We start from the raw sequence: 21,166 nt of genomic DNA on the forward strand, positions 1-21,166 counted from the left end.
ACAGCATGTCAGTGTCCAACTTGGGGAGTTTTCACTCAATTGTAGCACCTTCTCACTCTGGAGATGCTCATGCAAAGGCTGACAAAACTGCGATAGTGCTGATATAAACACTGCCCTGTAGTATTTAGAATAAAAGGTGTCTTTTCATTAGGACTGCTTCTTTCTCTCTGTGCCCTCCTCCAGTTACCAGGGGCTGGAGTCTCTCAGCTCCTTAGGCAATTGCTGTATGTTACAGGCTTCCCTCACATCCTAGAGACATTTCTTTAAGATGATACTTTGTAAGGTGAAGGTGCTTTTATCCAGATTCCCTGTCTCCAGACTGAGGTAGGGTCATCAGGCTTTGGTGTGTTTAACTGCATGCTGACGCTGCAGCTGCTACTGATAGGTTTTACTGTTCGCAAGAAAACCCTTGCATTACTAACCACTCTCTTTCCCATCACGACTGTGGTGTTTTGGGTTTTATTTGTGGAATGATGTAAGAGCAGTGCTTGGCATTTCTCTCTTCTGGGTGAAGGATCTTAGTCCTTCCCATAGCCATTTCTTCTGGCAGAACTTCATCCCACAAGAAGGCAGACTGTCCAGCAGTCTGGACTAGAGCAGGAGCAGGACAAGGTATTTTCAGAAGCTGACCTGAGCTGTTGTGCTAGTACTTTAAAATGACCGTGCAATGTTTTTGCCACTAATCAAAGGAAGTTTTCTTCCAGCACGTAAGAAATGGAGCAGAAAGACTGCTAGAAATCTTTCCAGAAAGGAGAAGGCACTGGAGGGTGGGGAGAGTTGCATCTGTCTGTGAGCGTGAAGCGAGAGGCCTCTGCAGTAGCGCCGTGGGTTGTACACAGAGTTTTGGGAGTCCTTGAGAATCTTGGTTTGTGGTTTAGTTGAAGCACTGAGCTAATACTGAGGTTGGCTCTTAAAGACTATGCACCCATTCATTTATTTCAGTGACTGGCTTTTGGAACCGGCAGATACCACTTTCTAAATTGTCCAGATCAAGGCTTGTATTTCAGCCTTGACACACACTGTTACCTTACCACTCTCCAGCACTATTATAGTCCATAAATGAATTCATTCACACCACCATAATTTTCAGTGCATTGCTAAAGGTGGCCATCAGCCTGAGGGACATTAAAACTTGCATGTTTGTATTTTCAGTGTTGTTGCCTTTTTTTTTTGGTACTTTTGTTCTGTGATTGACTAACAGCATTTCTTCAGCTGCCTGTTACAGAATTATTGAGATCTTCCTAGGCCTTGAAAGCAATACATTTTCTGTCCTGCACCCTGGATATTGCACTGTTCCCTCATATTATTTTCTACAAAGAGGAAAACTTTGGTCAGCCAGAAGAAGATCAGCTCCCAAAAATGTATTTGACTTGCTCAGTTGTTCCAGTGTTTCTGAGTAATGAACATGTGTTACTTTTAAACAAACAATAATGAAAAAAAAATCCAATTATAGTAGTAATTTTAAGTGTGAAAAACAGAATAGTTAAATTCTGATGTACAGCTGGATCTTCTTAGTTCCTAAACAGCATAGATCCAACTGTTTCTTCCTTTTCTTGTGAATTAGTGGCACAGATAAAATGTACCATAGAGACTAATACAGTTCAGACGTGAAAACATTTCACTCTTCCAGTATATAAACAGTTCATATGCTTTGGATACATCAGTATGTAACTCCAGTTGCACACTAATAAAAGGTCAGATTAATTATATATGATAAAGGGAGGGTACTGCTATATAAAGCAGTTACAGGATGGACCAATGCATTAGCAGGCTGAGTTCTTAGTGCACTCAAAAGCTTTTAAAGTGGAAAAACTATTTTTCCGGCTCAGACAGATTTTTGTCTATTAAATATTTTCTTTGAGTTGTCCCCATGACTCCATTTCTCCTTTTTTTGTTTCCTCCAGACACACACGCCAAAACAAATCCCAGAGCCCTCATCAGCCCTGCACTGCAGGGAGAAGTCTGGATAAGATCCCCAGCCTAGGCAGTAAACACAATGTGATAAGCGGGTAGCTGTCACTGTCACCCAAGGGCATCCTGGGCACCCACTGCTGTCCTGCTGGGGGAAGGACTGAACATCAAAGTCAGGTTTCTGCAGCAGTAAAGTAGGGCAGATGAATAAAGGAAAACATTTTAATAACTATGCATTATTAATATCACTAGCAGGCTATTAAATCACCCATACAACAGGCATTTAATGAAGGGAAATATGTTGTTTGAACATTGTGTAATTGTCAAACTGACTCATCTGGCATGCTTTGCTTCTTGAGCTATGACAGTTTCGTGAGGTTGCCAGCAGAACTGAAAAGGTTGGCATTTCACTGTGGAGATTCAGAATCATCTTACAGCTGAAGCTACAAAGTCATATTGGAGACAGCTAAATTCAGTCTGCTTTTTTTGTGACAAATCTTTATACTGTCTTCATCTGTCTACCTGTTGGTTTCCCACTCTATAAAGACATTGTAACATTTTCTTCCCCTCAATGCTTCATCTTTTTAGGGTGTAAGACACAGCACAATTATTGCAGACCTAAGATATTGTTTTAAATTGAACTTTTTGTCAGATTTACTAGCTAGTGCATTGTTAAAAGGCTAGTCACAAAACCCTTTGCATCTGCAATTTAACTTTAATTTGAAATTCAACTTTGAAGGAATCAATATTTAGTAGGTTTTTGCAGTTTGACTAGGTCTGCTTATGTAAGGAAAACAAGCTTTTCCACTGCTGCATTTAGACTAAGAATGAATTTCCCAAGGCTTTAAGAAAGTGGAAGAAATAGGATATATGTATAGGATGTTAAACATTTTTCTAGCAAGAAGAGTCCTGAAGAAATGAAATACATTCCATGGAATCCCTGAGTATATAAAATACCCAATGTAAGTATCACCATGTGTCCTCTTGACAAATTTCAAACTTTCAGAAATACCTATGAAGGTATTCTGACTTCCTAAGAAGTCAGCATTTTTTTTTCCAAGAAAAGCAGCGGACTAAAGCTATCTTGGCAAAATCAAAAAGTGAAGTCAGGGATTTTATGGTAGTCAGTTTCTTATTCAATCAAAGCCCTTCTTTTTTTTTTTTTCTTTTCCTTTTTTTTTTTTTTCATTTTGATATGACATAATAGGGCAGAAAAGAAGTTGAGCAAGAAGTGGATTTTACTCCTCCAATATATCTCAAGCATAATTTAATACTCTTCTGAAGCATAGTAGATTATTAGAGCATGGGTCTGGGCTCTAATGGGTAGCGCCCTTAAGCTCTACCTAGTAGCAAAATATCTACCTTGAGTGAAAGCAGTAAGTTTTGCTTTACTTTATTTTATGTGGGCTTATCTTTAGAAATAGTCATAGCAAGAAAAATGTACATTGTAGCAAAAGTAGAACTGGTTGTTTGACAGAAATAATGTGACTGACATGAACAGAAGTTAGCCCTGGCCTTTTCTACCCTACAGTTTTGTAAAATACTCTGGGGAACTTCTGTGCAATCAGTGAATCTCTCCCCAGTTTTTATCAGCCAGAGTCAGTTGTTCAGGCCAGTGGTGCACAAGTCAAAAGTTTGGGACAGCTGCCAAGGTACCCGATAAAAAATGATACATGTCTTCAGAAAATTAAAAAATGCCCCCAGCTGCTTTTTTGTATGACCCAGCCTTTTTGATGTGCACAGTGGGATGATGAGAACACCCCAGAAGTCAAGATTTCAGGGATATGAGGCACTGGAAAGCCTCATCTCAGATTGCAGTCTGTCTAGGCATGGAGTTTTTCATCCCCCTTGATACTGGGACAGCTTTAATGCCCAGCAGTTCTCCAAGTGGGAAGATACACAAAATCAGGCACATCAGGTAACTATTGCACAAAGGTGTGGGCCAGTTCAGTGTTTGACCATATTTTGATCTTGTTTCTTGTGTCTTAACAGTGATGCAGAAATTCAGTGTAAGAGAAAAATAAAGATAGTGGTGGAAAATTTTTTTTCATGGACTTTTACCAAGAAAAAAGAGCAAATCTGTATGCTGTAAAAGCAACGATTTTGGCTTTAACTTCTGTCAAACTGCAGCTTCTCTTAGCTGCTAATACATGAGAACATCATCACAGTTTGTGTTTCAATTGCTGTCAAAGTGTGAGTATCAGCATTAAAAAGAGCTATACTTTGATCATTGTGAAATCTTACATTAAATTTGTGATTCTTTGTAACCACTGAAAGCAGTCACACACAGGCTGTGTTTAACATATTTGTTCTTTCATTTACCAAAAGGTATTTTCACATCAAAACAGTGTCATCAGTTGGAATATACAGCGTATATTTGCCCTCGCTCTTCAGAGAAGAGATGAAGCAATTTGATTTATTAATAAACCATAAATCAGAATTCATCAGCTTTTTTTCCTTACATAAACTACTATTCTAATTGGATTTTCACTCCCAGATATTATCTGGGTAAAGACCATAATCACATATTTCAAGTTAGTTGTAACAGAACACAAGTATACAGACAGATTTAATGATAAAGGACTTTTAGTTCCAAAACTGAGTCATAAGTGAAAAGAGATTCACAAACAAAGGAGGGAGAAAGACAATATTGCATGGTACTGATGGGGAGGTTGGGTACATGTAGTCCTCTCTGATCTTGACAAGATCTGTCTTTTTTTTTTTTGAAGACTTTAGGAGGCTCTAGATTTAAGTACTTTTTTTAAATCTTTATTTGTGAAATATAAACAGTGACAGATTTTCTTAGCAGAAAGGGAACTCAGCTGTCCTAGAAGGTAATGTGTCCAACCACACTCACTCTCCTGAGTTCAGCAGCCATACAAAACCTGCATTTGATTACATTGGGGTTTATTATTAGGTGTCTCTAGGATTCCCTCACAGACATTCATCAAAGATGTTAGGATTTATTTCTTTTCTTTTTTAAGACCATTGAAAAAAATTTGTGCTAAATTAAATGTATTAGATATATGTTATGTTATAATAAGGAGAAAAGAAATGTTTCCCATTCCATCCAATTTATAAATGCAATTTAAGCTACAGTGGTGGATATTTGTAGATTATTTTTCCTATACCGTTTATTTTTTTTTTCTTCTGCCAAGGAACATACTGGGGCAAGGAAGGAAAAGATCATGTGGGACAACAGGCAGGTGTTATTTCTTGCCAAGGCTCAGGTTCTTGACTGCCAAGCTTGATGTAATTTGGGGAGTCTGATTCTCAGCAAAGCAGTCTCAACTCAGAGCTGTCCTTTGTTTTTACTACTTTTTTTTCTCCTTGTTTACAAGCTGAATTCTGCACGCCAAAATTTTTCATTCCTCCAGTGGGCTGTAGCTGTCTCTAAGTGACAGCCCATTTTCACAGTTCTCTTTATCATCTCATGTTTCTAGAAAATACAGAAAAGGTTTTCAAAAGTCTCAGGTGTGGGTGGTTTGAATTGTCACGTATATAGTGTAAGTCTGTCTTTCTTCCAGGTGTAACCAGCAGAAAAATGGAGGGTGTTGGTTTTGATCCTGACATATCCTCTAGTTTCTTTTATCTCTTACTCAAAATCTGGTTTCTTTCACCTGAATAGAGTCAACATCAAAAAACCCCAGAGACGCCTGTGTGTTTCAGAGAAACTGGCAATAAGATTGTGTCTGTCCTGTGATTACTGGTTCTCAGTCAACCATTCTCACAAGTGTACTCTAAAAAGTAGTGGTTGGGGTCTCCAGCAGCTCAGCAAAACCATTATAAAATATAACATATGAAGTGGTGTCACTATTGAAACTTAATAATATGATAATTCATGATTAGTTCTTTGCTTCAAATGGCATGCAAAGCAGTTTTATAGAAGTTGTCTTCACTGATGAAGATAAACAGCCTTGTCTGCAGCACCAGGATCAGATATGTCTGCTTTCAATGTGTAGTTTGAGCTAGAAAAAAAAGGAGAATCTTGATTTTTATTTAACAAGGTAATTCTGCTGTGATATGATGTTTTTCCTCAAACACAACAAGGTGCTAACTACAGGTAAACTTAAAGAGTCAGCAACAGTAGCAGTTCAGAGTAATGAGTTATACAATCAAGAAGGTTTTTAAGTGATAATTAAGAAAAAGTTATTCTGTCAAATGTGTAATTTACTATAGTAGACTAATTCATCTCAGTTGGCATAAAGCAATTAAGAAGGTTTGCTAATATTTCAAAAGTTCGTCTTAGCTTTTTGATAATTGGCAGTGTATTGACTTAGATTGTTCTCAATTTTCACTAGCTTCACTGAACATGAAGGATAATGATAATGTTTAAGATTTTGAGATTTTTCAGGTAAATTTCATTTTTCCACTGCAGATCAAAATCATTTGCTACATTCCAGTTGCAGAACAGAAGCAATCCTTGTGTGGGAGATTTTGGGAGTCATCTTTGGAATTTTTTTCCTCAGGTCCCTTTGATTTTCAGTGCCAGTGGTCTGCATCTTTGCTTTCATTGCCTTTGGGAAAAAAATGGACTGTATCATATTACAAAAATTAGAAAAGCAAGTTATTTTGAATATAATTTTCATGTCTTTGCTGTAAATAATGAACACTCTTATTATTCCAGGACTCAGAATTTGACCCCTTGAAGTTCACCAGTGTGATTGAATGTGAGAAGCCAAACAATGACTTAAGTAGGTTTCGAGGTTACATGTGAGTATTTCATATAGTATCTTTCACTATAATACACTCCTTTTCTCTAATATGGAATAAAACAAATGCTTGTTTGCTTTGCTCTGTCTTCTGTAAGTTGCATCATCATCACATCTAAATAGAGCTGCATATTTAAGGCTCTTTTAGAGGATCCTGTCTTCAAGGTGAGATGGGAACCTCATATTTCCATTCCTTAGGATGGATTTATTTGCTACCTTCAGTCAGCTTACACTACAGAAATGAATGTATGAAGCACTGCATTTACAGGCACTCTTCTCCTTTTCCTCCATGGATCAAAAAAGCCCATCTGGAAATGGGAAGAAATAGAAAACAAGTCCAAGAGAGGCAACAAACAAGCACAATCTGTTGTACACTCATGAAGATGGGTCTATTGCATGTTTCTTTTAATACATGTGTCATTGAGGAAAATCAGAAGGCAAAACTGATATTTCTCCAGCTATGGCACTATTCCTTTCTTATCATTCAGATAAAATGAAGTGATTGGCTCACACAATGGGTATGCCTGTACATTACCATATTACCTATGCTCACTTGACTTAATTCTAAATAAACAGAACTACATTAACAGGGTGCTCATCTCTTGCCAATCGGTCCTGCTCAGAGGCAAATATTTTAGGATGTGCAAGAACAAATGGTTTAGGATGTGCAAAAGTTTTAGGATTTGCTTCTTATGGAGCCTGGTCTGTAGTGTAAGGGTATGTTGATTGTGGTGGCTTAGGAAATGCACTCTTGCATGACTTATTTTCTACAGTCTGTTAACCTCGTGGAGAGTGAGAGCCCAGGATACATAATTTCTGCCCAAATTTTAATGATGAGAGTTAAACTGACACTAATTCCATTTCAAATACAGTGATTTACCACCCATGTTGATTAGGAGTGATAAGCAGTATTAAATTGTGTAAATGTCACAAGGTAAATTGCTGGAGCTTGGGGAGTTTTTTTATAGTAATGCCATTTACCACCATAGTTACTACTCTCAGATGTCACAGATTGTGTAGGATGTACTGTCAACTGGTGTAAATCAGGACAGTTTCTTTAAACTACATCAAGTTGTAGTGTGGGAAAATGTGTTCCTTTATTTAGCAGCACAAAGCTCTACAGTTCATGTGAAGAAAAAAGTTTAGTATTAGACATTACTGCATGAGGGTGTGTAATAGAGAGCCTGCTCTACTGTAGACATGCCATTTCCAGATATGGAAATGGAAAGTTTGGCAGCTTTTCTAGCACACTTTATGTGTGAATCTTAGTCCCCAAAATATTGAGCAGAATACTGTAGAAAATATGCATAAATTTTTCTTCCATTATATATTTACTTATTTGCTATATGTGGAAAAGGCTGTGGCATGTAAGTTACAGAACCATTTGAATTACATAGCAGAAAACATTTTTGTTTAGTATTGATTATTTTTAATCTTCTTTGTATTTTGTAGTTTCACAAATGATGTGAATATGTTTCGACACAAATTTTGAATCTGGCAGAAAGCATCAGGTGATTTCCAGCTCTCATCAGCTATGTTCCAAGAGATTTACAGCTAAAGGCCCATGGGCCATTAGAATTAGAGAGTGGGGAGCAACCCCTCAACAAATAAATTCTCAGTCCCTTAATTTATCACAGAAGAAGGCTTCCCCCCCACACTTTCTAGAGTTCCTTCATTAGTATAATGGAATCAGGAGTCTATTTCAAATAATACATTAACAAGATGAATAGCAATTAACATATCTAAATTGAAACATGGCATTGTCATGTCAAACTCAGATCTTAATTCTTGTTCAAAATTTTACTGGTAGCTGCTGCTTGAAATAATGGATCAAATAGCTACCAGCCAATAATAGCTCAACTGAAATGATACCAAAATATTAAATAGGAATCCCATGAAATAATAGACTTTCAACCAATCCGTATGTGAAAGCTGTGCTGAAACATTACTACCAAATTTTCCTTGACATTTTGACTACTTAGTAGGTTTCCAGGTTTGATTCAGATTTTTTTTTTCCTATATGAAATGTGGTCTTTGGTTTTAATGTCTGTGCTGACAAATCTTTCAGGAAATAGAAATATTTTTGTGTGTGTATGCTGTAAACATGTAAAAAATTCTGTTGTCCACGGTTTTCCTGAAAAAAAATCACTATTGGTAGCCAATGTAACAGAGGCAGGCCAGGATAAAAGGAGAAATTATAATGAAAAAAAAATATATCAATGCAAAATGCATTGAGATGGGCCTAGCCCTGTCCTGTATCTGAAAATGTGTACATGCACATTACTGCATCTGAATTCTTCAGCTGTGTTGGCACAATCTGCATTGAACACACTTGGGGTGTGCAGATGCACAGGCAGACTACCAGTTTTATTCAGGTGCTTGCTTTAATTCTCTTTTACAGTTTCTGCACCCCCAAATAACCCAAGCACATCCCCTCACTTTTATTTCCCTTATAAGCATATTCTGTGTAAGGGAATAGAACAAAACCTAACATGCCCCCTGCCCATATGTGTCTAGCCAGATTATGTACAGTATGCATGGCAAACATTCAAAAATCCAATTCCAGGTTCCAAAAATAGAAATATTTGCTTTAAAATCTTGTTTGTACCTTTTTGTGTGTATATGGGCAAGGGGAAAAGAGAAGTTGTAATTGGGAATCTGACTTTTCAGCTTTTTGAAAATAATAATTTTATTCTTAGACAAGAACATAAAATTTTATCTGATCATACAAAAATAAGTATAGCTTGGAGTTGTAAGAAGAAGAAGGAGATGAATGCATGTGTGTATTTCTATTTGAAAGGTTGTCATAATGTAACAAAACCAAATTAATAGAAAACCATGTTACAACTTTTTAAAGAAAAAACAAATATAAATCTATAGTGATGTCTCTTTAATGGCTATAGTAACAGATCCAATCCTGCAATAAAAGCCCAAAGCAACCTAGACTAATTTGCATCAATTGAGAGTCAGGAAGTTTCTGTCTGGTAATGTTAACTGATGTCATGTTTAAGATTGTTGAATATTTTCTTTGGGAGTGTCAAGCCTTGGAAAGTAATGCCAGCTCTACCATTTCCTTTGTAAGACACTTGATAAACCAAAATTTGTAAGAAAATACTCTCTTTTGAATACAGTTATCGTTGGTTACCTTGTTATTTAATGCTGGTAGACACATAAGTTAACAAGTAAGTTAACAAGACACATAAGTAATAAGTTGAAACTGTTAGAAAGCTGAATAGAAACAATAGAAAGTTGAAGTGAGCTAATTTTTGCATTGCTGTATTAAACCAGAGACTTACTTCTGTATAAAGACTTTCAGAGTACTGTAGTGTAATAGTAGTTAACTGCAAATGATCTGCCCACTTCTCCTAATTTGTGGTGCATTTGTATTTTAGATGTGAAGATACCACATTTTTGCAGTGTCATCCATGTGAGAAATTGCAGAGAAAAAGAACAGTGCACCCACCCATTGCACTTGCCAGTGCATTTCCTCACAGCTTAGCCTTTGCATTCCAAGCATCTGAGTGGCTTCAGCCAGACACTGTTCTAAAGAATGACAGAGAAAATTTTCCTTCTCTGCCTGTAACTTACACTGGCCAAAATCTTGAAAGGGGAAAACAGACTCTTCAGCCTTTTTAACAGGCTTGAGGTTTATAACTCTGCAAGGCTAGAAATAGGAACTAGGCTGTCTCTCCAACCAAAGTTTACAATTGGCAGGTTTGTTATCAAAGTGAGCAGTTTTATCTAAATCTAGTTTTCATTATTTTTTAATCCAGACCTTCATGTCTGCAATTTTTCCTTCCTTTTATCATCAGTGCCCAACTGTTTTATGTGTATGTTGTGGTACTGAGTCACTGGGAGTGACTGTAGACAAGAGGCAAATGATGAGTTTCCTCCAGCCTCTGCTGACTTCTTTCTTCCAGATTTTTATTTAATCCATATTTTATAAAGGTCTGGTGAGTGACAGTTGAGTTCTCTGACTTCATTTGGATATAGAAAAGTAAAAAGCAGTAGCAAATGCATGTAAGGATGAGATGTGCTAAGAAGGCTCAGCCTGTGGGTGAGGGCGGTAGATTGGGGTTTTAACACCTACAGGTTAACGTCAGATGTTGCACAATTGTTTTGGAGTTGTTTTGTACTCTAAGATAGTAAGAACAAATATATCATTTTATAGAACAAATATACAAGTAATTGTATATGAAGTTTGCCATGTGCAATATACCTTGCACAGTCCACTGTTACTGTTAAGTGTAAAAAAACTAATGAAGGTTATAAAACAATAAGCCAGAGCAAGGACCATTTAGGAAGGTTTATCTCTACAAAGTCTCATTTATCAACAGGAATCATAACTGTCATTTGGAGACTTTATTGGAAATTCAAACATTCTCATGATTTATAAGAAAGCCTAATACAGAATTTAGCCTTAAAAGTCAGAGGAATGACAGAATCCTGGTAGCAGTGTAATTTTGACAGTATGGAATCATTAAGAAATTATTTCCCATAGTTCAAGCACAGACAAATTGACACCTACTGACATTCTGCCAGAGGGATGTTGGGCAGCCCCCCAGCTGATACTGTTTTGGCAAAAGGTGAGACAGTGGGTTAAGGAGGTTTGCTGAAAAGAACAGAAGTAAAAGCTCTGTTCTGTCTGAGACTGACAGGGAGGATGGGCTGAGCAGGGGAAGTTGTCTCCTGACTAAAAAACCACCTTTGACTTTCATGTTAGAATTGCAAATTTGGTGTTATCCACTTCTTTCTTTCTCTGTTTCTGGCGTCTAGTCAGATGTTATCAGTGCAGCTGCTACCTGAGTAGTCAAACCAAATGCTTCTTCTCCATCCCTGCAGAGGAAAGCTAAGCATACTTGTTGAAGCACCAATACTTTCAATATATATGTATATATTTTGAGCAGAGGGTGGGTATGATATATTGTGCTGAACTAAAAAAGGCTGTATATATGTGTGTGTATACACACAGGTACATTCTGCTCACTAAAAGCATTGACTGTTGAGGTTATGTAGCATAACCAGCATTACAGATTATTCTGCAAGTAGTCCTACTAGACTGGGACAAGTACAGAGAACTCACCAATGTGAAGCTTTTCTTCTTACAAATCTCAGCATATTTGGTGTAGCTCCTAGGCCTGAGATCCTAGAAGTATGTACTTCAATTACAATTTTGGTCCTCATTTAGTACAAGAGAAGTACCTAACAGGGAAAAGCATATATATATAACCCAGATGCGAAGGCTTAGAAAATAGGAAGCAAATAAAAAGAACTCCACCTTTACATGAAAAGGACAATTAAAAGCCAGTTTACAGATTTCAGGGGACAGAGGATTTTAAGTGCTCAAATCCAGGTAGACATAAGATTTGGTGTTCCAGCAGCACAATGTTAATTTTAGTGTAGCATATTGAAAGTGTGATGGTTTTGATGGTCTGAAAGTGAGGGCAACTTTTAAACAATCCAGACTTGCTTTAGCCTTCCCTGAGGCATTGGGGTACTTCAGTTGATAAAATGAAATTTTATTCTTTTGAAATTAGTTTTAAATTATTATTTGATTTGTCTTTTTTACATAATAAAAATTCTAAATTTTAATTACTATTATTTTTTAGCATTTCCCTGTTAATTCTCATAAGGCTATTTTTTGTATTTCTCTGTCAGCTGAAATTCCAGTCAGTCCATGCCCAGCAGATAATAAGTTGTAGTAGAAATGTGACTTCATTCCATTTTTCTCCTGTGTTTTGGTGTTAGTCAACAAGAATCCTCAGGGTGCAGGCTGTTCTTAGATAGTTGGTGAGATAGTTCTGAAAATAATTTCTCTTATTCTCACTGATACATGGAATAAAAACACGGAATACTTTTCCTTTTCTTTTCACTGAACTGATGTGTCTTACCCCTGGCACATCTTCCTCAGTATCGCTACTTGTGAAGCACAGTCATTTCCCAATTTCACCATATTGCTTTCTAGGATTTCTTTAGTAAGCACATGTGAGTAGTGGGTTAATTCTATCCAGTACACAGCTGCCTTTAGGTGGACTGGATTAACTGTAATTGCTCAGTCAGTTTACACATGCACAGGAAGTCCAGTGCATTTTCCAAGCATTAGCTAGGCTGCACACATGCTGTCAGTTTGGCCCACATATCTCTAGTGAGCATTTGTCCAAGACATTTGTATATCCAACAGCAACTGGTGCTGCTCCAGCTGGGCTGATGCATGTCAGGGATCCTTGGGTAAGGAATCTCAGTTTTCAAAATCCAACAGAGAACCTTCCCAGGAGGAGGATCCAATGAAATATTTTGCCATCAAATTGAAAAACTTCTTAAACGCTGAAGATCTTGGGCTTTTTATATTACAAGTATGATGTAACAAGCTTAATGTTTTGACATGCTGTATTTTGTTCTGTTTTTAAATTTTCTGTAGTATTCATAGAAGTGGAAAAAAGGATGGACTGTTCAAAGAGAATCTTTTGTTACGTGGATGTACCGTTAGAAACACAGAAGAAGTTGCAGGAATAGTAATCTATGCAGGTAAGAGCTGCTTTTCTGTTTTACAGGACATACCACCTTTTTATAGCTATACAATAATAGCCAAGGTCCATATGACATGTTTGGTGCAATTCTTTCTGCAGGGCATGAGACCAAAGCCTTGTTAAATAATAATGGACCACGTTACAAGCGCAGTAAGTTGGAAAGGCAGATGAATGCCGATGTCCTTTGGTGTGTCCTCATACTTCTAATCATGTGTCTGTTTTCTGCCATTGGTAAGTGCTCTTCACTAGTAGAAACACTGCTATTTAAGTTAAATATTACACTGTCTTGGGATTCATGCACGTAGCTTTATCAAAAACATACGTCTGCCAACACATAAAATCCATAAAGCTGTCTCCATACTTATTTTTGTCAAAAATTAAAATGTCTTGATATGCAACCTGATCTAAATACCTTCTTAATCTCAATAAAATATATGCTGTTAGTACCAGAGATCTGAAGGCTTAGATTATACTACCCTTGATAGCATCCAAAAATGTCAAGCCCAAAAAAGCCCCCAGTTTATATGTAGTCTCCTCAAAATTACAGGTGGTAAAGTGTAACTTGCCATTAATCAGGCAGTAGAGTAATTTATGAGCAGAGAGTAAACAAAATCAGCACAGTGGTATTCCCCAGTACTCCTTATTAAATTGAGAGCACAGTGCACAACATGGACTCACTGTCCCTAAGGCTGCAGTCATAACATAGAAGAAATAAGCAAAAGTCTGCATAAATCCAAGCAGAATACTCTCTAAACTTCTGGGAGGGTTTAAGGAAATGCTGCAGTTCAGGTTATGTCTCCTCAGGCCTTTTTTTCTGTTCATTTGTGAGGAAGAATTGAGTTTTACATTTGGCACAAAAAAAAAATTATATACGGCATGTGAATTCCATTTCCTTAATATTTGTGTGTTCTGTAATGTTTGCATGTGAGTCATGTGGGATAAACACCAGAATGTTTCTTAACAACCATGGTGTAGTTTAATAACAATCTTATGCCACTTTAATATATCTCTTTGTGCCTTTTTCCAGGTATTGTTAAATGCTTAAAGATGAGTATTTCCAGTTGTGAACCAGCCAGCTTGTTTGTTTCCACTGAGTTCATGGCCCATTTTTGTAGAGTTTCAGTGTTGGGGAGCCCAGTCCTCAGGGCTGAAGTGTCGTGGTGAGGCTGCCTGCAGCTGTCCTCCTGCCAGTGCGCCCTGTGCGGTGTCCCCAGAGCAGCAGCAGCAGCAGCGGGTGTCCCCTGTGAGTGGCTTCAGCCTCGCTGGGGCTCCCCGAGGTGGCACTCAGTAGGTGACAAGTGCACCTTCCCCGCTGTCCCGTCTGCTACAGGGCTGGGAGCCGCCAGCAGAGGGCCAGAGCAAACTGCTCGCGGTGCTGGTAGCCGCAAACAGCTGGAAATAAATTTGCTCCAGCCCTTTGAGTTGCCTGGTGCTCTGTAGAAATCAGGCTATTTTCGCACCTTCTGTCTATAAAGTATAACTGGAGATTTGACACTTAATTCTTTCGAAAATATAAGGACATTTATAAAACAAACCTTAATGTAGGTCATTCTCGTGTGGAGCTTTCTATTTTTGCTCTCAAGAATAAAAATACATACATCGATAAAGACATCATGTGTGTGATCTCATATTGATAGGATAGGGACAAAATAATGTGCTCACTTATGTGTTTTTATTTTTCAGGCACTCAGTGTACTGGGTTTATGCATCAATATGTAAAGGATCTTGTCAAAGAATGATTTACAGAAGATTATTTTTGAAGTAGACCTTTGTCCTTTATTTCTGATTTTCATAATCAGAAAAATTTTCACTATATAGTGATAGTTTGAATGCTTTTTGTTGCAGAAGAATTCTTCTTTGTTTTTTATGCCTTAAAAACATCAGGCATACCATTTTAGGGATTTTAGGATTTTAAATCTTAATGCTATACTTAAAAAGGCAACGTTCTGTCTCTCTACCAAAAATGTAATTTTCCCAAAACAATAAAAATCTTATATTTATTTAGCTATCAGCACAGTCAATTAAAAAAAGAAAACATTTTGAGCACGACATGTAATTTCTTTTGCTCTTCATTCCTCAGCTTTCATGATATTGACTCTGTTGATACTGTTATTTCATTAGTTCTGTGCATGTGGTGGATATAATTTGCACAGTAAAATTAAAGTTTCTTCTAAAGCTAGTTTACTGATAGCTGACTGGTACATATATCTAGTCCAGTCAGTTGAGTTCTTTCATTTTAACACACAGCATATCATTGAAATAGATCTTTTTCTGAAGAAGTGTCGTTTTCTTTGGTGATGAAGAAACAGTCTAAACTACTAATTTAGACTAGCCAGCTCACTTTATTTAGATAAAGTTATGAGAAATTAGTCTTGCATGGCTTAAGGACAGCCAAAGCCCTTTCTCAAATTCCAAATCCCAAGGAAGAAAAGCCCATGGATTTGGGGCATTTTTCAGAAGTCATGCAGAATATTTGAAAACAAATAACAATTTCCCACATAACTCTTAAGAACAAAGTCATACCAGAAGCCTTTTTGCTTGGAGTTAATTTGCTTTTTTCTCTCTTCCAATTTTTCTGCAGGTCATGGTCTATGGGTATGGCAATATGGTGAGAAGAAGAAACCAATTTTTGATGTTCCAGGGCCCGATGGCAAATATTTGTCACCTCTTTCAGCTTCAGTGTATTTATTTCTGACAATGATCATAGTGTTTCAGGTAATCAAGTTGTACATGCTGTCACCTCTCTTCCTAGTTGGTTGCAATAAAGTTACATACATGCAATATATGTAGTACTCATTTCACCACTAAGGCATGTAAGAAGCTAATCAAGCACTAAAAAGATCCCAGAGGGTTGTAATCAGTAGCACAGGGTCTATTTGGAGGCCTGTCACTACTGATGTCCCCCAAGGTTCAATACTGGGCCCAGGGTTGTTTAACTTACTCACCAATAACTTGTATGAAGGGCAGATGCCTCCTCAGCAAGTTCACTGTCACCAAGCTGGGAGTAGTGGCCAGTACCCCAGAGGGCTGTGCAGCCCTTCAGAAGAACCTTGGCAGGTTGGAGAGATGCTCAGAGGAGGAGTGCCTGAAATTCAGCAAAGGCAAGTGCAGGGTCCTGCACCTGGGGAGGGACAAACCCATGAAGCAGAAAACAAGCTTTACTCTTCCTATCTAACTACTGCAGAACAGCACCTCAAAGACTGAGGATGCCCCTTGGGGCACAGTGTTCTGCTATGCAAATAAATTTTATACTTTTTAACAGCTTTTCAGATATATTTCTCTTAGCAAAACCGTATGTCAGCCAGGTAACAAACTATGTTAAAAGTTTCTTGGTCCCTAGGAGAAACATCTTGAATGGTAGAGGTGGTTAATTTCAGAGAAGTAAAAGAACCTCATGTCACTGAGATATATGGAAGTTTGCCTAGTGGGACACTGGAGGAGGTTGCTTTACTGGAGGCAGCAACTTGTTTATAAAAGGGAATGAAAAAGACTGTAAAAATAATTTTTACCCTGAGGGATTGAGTTATGATACTGGTTAAAAAATTTCACTACTGATTTCTTTAAACACCTACATCTCACTGTAGTTTTTGTTTAAATGACCGCATTCACCACCCACAGCCATGCTATAATTTCTCCCATGTATCTAATTCAGAAAACTAAACAATGTATGCAGTCCAGCATTTCTATCCTGAAAAAAATCTGCAGAGAAAAGCTCATGTAAAAATTAGATATTTTATGTAGTTTTGACAATCCTCAAGAAACAGTTGAAAATATTTTCATCTCTCCTTCTTCAGCACTTATAAAATGTGATCTTCATTCAAATAATTTGCAGTACAAAAGTCAAGGCCAAAGATATTGTTCCTATGAAAAGATTAACATTTCTCACATTGTTTCTTGTATTCCTGCAAAGTGAATTTGTAAACAGTCTATTTATGCAGAACAATTTTATTCAGTCCTTTCACATCTACAGTATTCTGATTGTATGATCTGATTTGGGTTGGAATTTTTTTTTCTTTTCCTTCCCCAACTAGTTTAAAGCTCAGCTTATTAGCCTAAGAAATATTTGCTTCTGTCCATGTTTTGATAATCAGTTTTCTAGACATAATAATGCATTCCAGCTCTGCAATTCAACATAGGTTTTCCTCATCTAACATAGTAAATAAACCCTTTAAACACGATAATAACTTTAGTATAAATGTTTAAAGTACATACCCTCTTTATGTTACAGTCGAGTACCAAATTAATTAGCTTTAATAATTGTGTTCTTGCTTCTGTTTTCTCCTAATTCTTTCCTTTTGTGTACTCTAGGTTCTGATTCCAATTTCTTTGTATGTATCTATTGAAATAGTTAAAATCTGCCAAGTATACTTTATTCATCAAGATAAAGATTTATATGATGAAGAAACAGACTCTCAGCTGCAGTGCCGAGCTTTAAATATCACAGAAGACTTGGGTCAGGTGCAGTTTATCTTTTCAGACAAGACTGGGACACTGACAGAAAACAAGATGGTTTTCCGAAGATGTACTGTTTCTGGAATAGAGTATTCCCATGATGATAACGGTGAGCTCATGGTCTCGTTTTCTATCTAACAGTTGTACTTTGGGCAAACTGAAGTAGTCATAAAAGTTGCTGTAATCTTAAATCAAAAAGGAAAACAAAAGAAATTTAACAGCTGTTGTCAGATCAGTGTAATTCGATGGCTGTGTTCAGCTAGCAATGACAGTCTTACCAGAGTGTTCTGTAATATCTCCAGTATGTTGTTGAGACATTTAAAGCTTCTGGCTTTAGCTCCTGATGTAATAGAGCACTTGAGTGCATGGCTGATGTAAGAAAATCAAATGGTGCTGCTGGTATCCCACTTCTTTGGTGTGTTTAAGTATACAGTGTAAAATAACGCTTTAAAGCATACAGCCAGATTAGTGTCTGATTGAATACCTGCAATGACATTATTCTTCTGTACTGAGAAATAAATGCAAAGATACCAGTTTTCATATTAACAAGAAACATAATTGGATAGAATTGCATATTTTCTGTTACTTTTGTCAGAGTGTTTTCAGTGCTCCTGTGTGAAAAGTGTCTGTGTCAGGTATGTTTGCTCTATGAACAGTGCAGTGGAGGGAATATCCACATTCAAGTATCAGCCTCTTAAAACATTAAAATATTAGTATTTTTCACAAGGCATTGTGAGAGCTGTCATCCATGTATTATTTCTTCATCCTTTTAAAATTATAATTTCCTATTTTATGATGTTTGTAGTTTGTGCTATTTTTCTCTAACATGCTGCCATTATAATTTTTGAAAGAACAGATCTTAACTCTTCAAATCATATTCTGTATGCAAGAAAATGTTGACAACTACAATTTTCTTGTTTGCAAAAAATAAGTTTCTTATTCTACACAACACAAATATCTCTGATTAGGAAGTTTTCTCAAAGAACACTAGAGAATTTCAGCTTACAAATAAGATGCAGAATAAGGTAAAGAATCAAAATAGACTGGGAACTCTAAAACATGCTTTAGAAAGATGACAAGATCTTAAACAGGAAAAAGATATTTTGAAGTAGTGGATTGTTCTTTTTTTTTCTCCTACTTTAAAGCAGTACTGAGACCTTCCATTGAAGGCACATTTTTTTTCCAAGAAACTAGACCTTTGGGTAGTGTTACAAGTGTTACAGAAAGGACTGAAGGAGAACCTGTGACTTTCTACCTCTGTGCAGTATGTAAGAAAGAGAAAAGAATTAGAACTTAGAGAATGTTACTGGATTCCTAAATCTGCTTGTGACACTCTTGATAATTCATTCCTTTTTGCTTCTTCTCTTCCACTGATCGTTTGCTTGTTTATACTGATTTCAGAGTATAAACACACAGAGTGTGTTCTTTTCCTCTCAAGAATGACGTTATTGCCAATTAAAACAGCTCAGAAAAGGTATTTTTATGAGCTTGGTATCATCTGATGATATGTCAGCTGAACTCAGGCCCTTAAGTTTGAATATTGAATGTTCAGATCTTTTTTCTTCAGATTTAGTGAATTTAACAGAAATCTATCTTTGGGCATGCTTTCCTCTTATGATTCCATATTACAATATAAAAGTTAAAGAAAACAGAGTGAATGTAAGTACAAACAAAAGTGTCAGATACATAAACTGATTGATTTTTTTCAGTCCTTCTTTTCACCTATGGCTTTGTTTGGGCTTCATTGTAACTCCAGTCAGTATAAAATTTCAGACAAATATAATTTTTAAATTGACACAGAACATTTACACAGCATTTTATTCTTTTGTTATTTTCCCTCCAAGGGAAAATGGGTCTTTCTCTATAATTCTTTATATAAATTGTGATAGTTTCTATTTATTTTGTTCTCTATAATCAGTATAAATACCATAATAAATATTGTGCTTCATTCAAGTATTTTGTTAGCTCTAATCTGCAGTTTGATTTTATAACCATCTGTTATCTTTTCTGCTGCTGAAGCGTTCTTGTTTAGATATGATAAAATGTCTATCACAGCTCTTTCTGGTTTTAGGGTGGGCATCAACAACATTTCATTGCTGTGTGCTTACTTGCAAATTATTTGTCAGCCACTTTTCTATGTCTTATACCAGAGTATCTGAATTTCCTGTATACATTATAACTGATGCCATCCTGCTCTGCACCTCAGGTTTTGCTGAACATTTAGTGAAATAGAAAATTCTAAAATCTTTCACTTAGGGAGTGATCTGAGTCTGCCATATATGCTAGAAAATCAAGTAAAATGCTTTTGCTTTTTTTGATCTGTTTCAAAGATGACACTACATCTTCACATATCCAAGTTGGTTTTTTTTCTGCACAGTGGTTTATTTCTTGGAATCAAACTTTGAGTAGCAGTCTATATGAAGAAGTTAATTTAAAATTATTGTACATGGTTCAGGATGCAAAAGCTGCCAATAACAGGTCATTTTGAACTGTAAAAGTAGATGTCTAAGGATGGAAATAACCATGCTCTGAGCTCTTTCATTTAAGTTGTTATTCTGCTGTGGTGGGGTAGCAGTGCCTGTCATTCCAGTTGTTTGACCCTGCTCATGATAAGATCCTGTTTTCAGTTTTGGATAGCTGGACAAAACTTTTAACTATTCTTTCAGATTTGTCATGCCAGACGTTTGCCTCAGGCATAAATTTTAGGAGAGAAATTTCAGTTATAACAGCACCATTCAGCCATATCCAAGAACAAGGTTGAGATGTAGCAGACTTTTTTTCCCATGGCAAGATTTTCTGGCGAGTTTTCCACTGAAGTCAGTTGGAGGCCCTATGTTCTTGGGCTAAGCCATGCACACACACAGAGCAGGAGAGTAATGTCTACACTGGCAAATTGAGGTCTGAAATTTCCGAACTTTTGAACTCTTATTCTCTTTTAAGGCATTTTTTTTCTGCATAATCTAGGACTACTGCATATCTGTTAATTACTCAACCAACAGATTGTGAATAGCCATCATAAATTTTTTCTATGCTGCTTTATAAGCTCTTCTCCCTAAAATTTATTCAGAGTTATGAGAAATTATCCCATTTTTTTCTGTTCTACTTGTTACTATACTGCATTTGACATTGTCATATCTCAGTTCCTTGCACTCAGGGAGTGCATTAAGCAATGCACATGAGTTCCCTGACATGTAGATTGATCTTTCCCCTTCCTCCTCTCCCTACCCATGCAGTACACAATTCTGGGGGTTTGGGAGCTACTTTAAAGGTGTATGCTATGCTGTGTTCAGTTTGGCATACTTGAGGCAGCATGTCTTTTTCTTGAGTGGTGGGACCATCCTTTTTTTCCTTGTAAATTCACACCACAAAGCTGTACAAATTCCCCATGTGAAAGGTGAGCTTTATGATTATGAGGGAGAGTTCTGTTTTGCATCAGACATGGACCTGTTAATTATGATTTTCATCACAGAGGTTTATGCGGACCTTGTGCAGGGTTGAAGCAATTATTACATGCTTTAACATAAAAACAGAAACCCTGAATGAGGCTTAATACATTTTTAGGCA

The 21,166-nt window shown here is 36.9% G+C and overlaps 1 protein-coding gene across 1 annotated transcript in view; it reads left to right on the top strand.

The window, feature by feature from the left end:
- ATP10A (ATPase phospholipid transporting 10A (putative)) overlaps positions 1-21,166 on the top strand; it is a 109,352-nt gene that overhangs the window by 52,799 nt on the left and 35,387 nt on the right. The window contains exons 3-7 of the mRNA XM_054272323.1: positions 6,539-6,624; positions 13,042-13,148; positions 13,250-13,381; positions 15,732-15,865; positions 17,459-17,711. Of these exons, the coding sequence (XP_054128298.1) occupies positions 6,539-6,624; positions 13,042-13,148; positions 13,250-13,381; positions 15,732-15,865; positions 17,459-17,711 (712 nt within the window). The remainder of the gene's footprint in view (positions 1-6,538; positions 6,625-13,041; positions 13,149-13,249; positions 13,382-15,731; positions 15,866-17,458; positions 17,712-21,166) is intronic.

This window comes from Melozone crissalis, unplaced genomic scaffold, assembly GCF_028551555.1.
Source record: "Melozone crissalis strain CALT ecotype California unplaced genomic scaffold, PUWL_Pcris_2 ptg000013l_1, whole genome shotgun sequence".
NCBI lineage: Eukaryota > Metazoa > Chordata > Aves > Passeriformes > Passerellidae > Melozone > Melozone crissalis.